This window comes from Papilio xuthus, unplaced genomic scaffold (genome assembly GCF_000836235.2).
Source record: "Papilio xuthus unplaced genomic scaffold, Pxut_1.1 DF824655.1, whole genome shotgun sequence".
In the NCBI taxonomy this organism is placed as follows: domain Eukaryota; kingdom Metazoa; phylum Arthropoda; class Insecta; order Lepidoptera; family Papilionidae; genus Papilio; species Papilio xuthus.
The window spans coordinates 5,858,341-5,858,894 of record NW_013533994.1 but is presented as its reverse complement, the minus strand read 5'-3'; the positions used below and the strand labels follow the sequence as shown (position 1 = coordinate 5,858,894).

Below are 554 nucleotides of genomic sequence, written 5' to 3'. Positions count from 1 at the left end.
TATTAAAAGCTGAGACGAGTGGTGCGAGTACAAGGAGCGATGCGTGTGTCGGCAGCTACCTGTTCCTGAACGCGGTGGGGGACCAGCTGCGCTACCCCAACAGCCACACGCACTACTTCAGCTGCTGCCTGCTGCACCTGTGGGGGGTGGCGGGCGCGGCTGCGCGGGAGCAGGTGACGCGGCTGCTGCTGGAGCGGCTGGTGGTGAACCGGCCGCACCCCTGGGGCCTGCTCGTCACCTTCATAGAGCTCATCAAGAACCCGGTCTACGACTTCTGGTCGCACGACTTCGTCCGCTGCGCGCCCGAGATTGAAAAGTGAGTTTGCCCGAGCGCGTGCCCTTCTCCTTGTGTCCCGTCCCTCCCACCACCGACACTCATTACTAGCTGTCCCCCGCGACTCCGACTGCGCTGTATTAAATAAAACTGTAAGACTAAAGGAAATAATAAGTGAGCACGTGTACATCGCGCCGTGTGGTGTTGCGGCGGCTGCTAACGTCGTGTTGTGCGCTTGTGCAGGTTGTTCGCGTCCGTGGCGCGGTCGTGCGTGGCCGAG

At 61.4% G+C, this 554-nt stretch overlaps 1 protein-coding gene across 1 annotated transcript in view; it reads left to right on the top strand.

Moving 5' to 3' along the window:
• LOC106127471 (CCR4-NOT transcription complex subunit 1-like) overlaps positions 1-320 on the top strand; it is an 11,121-nt gene extending 10,801 nt beyond the window's left edge. The window contains exon 14 of the mRNA XM_013325550.1: positions 56-320. Coding sequence (XP_013181004.1) covers positions 56-320 — 265 coding nt within the window. The remainder of the gene's footprint in view (positions 1-55) is intronic.
• Positions 321-554: the final 234 nt, after the last annotated feature.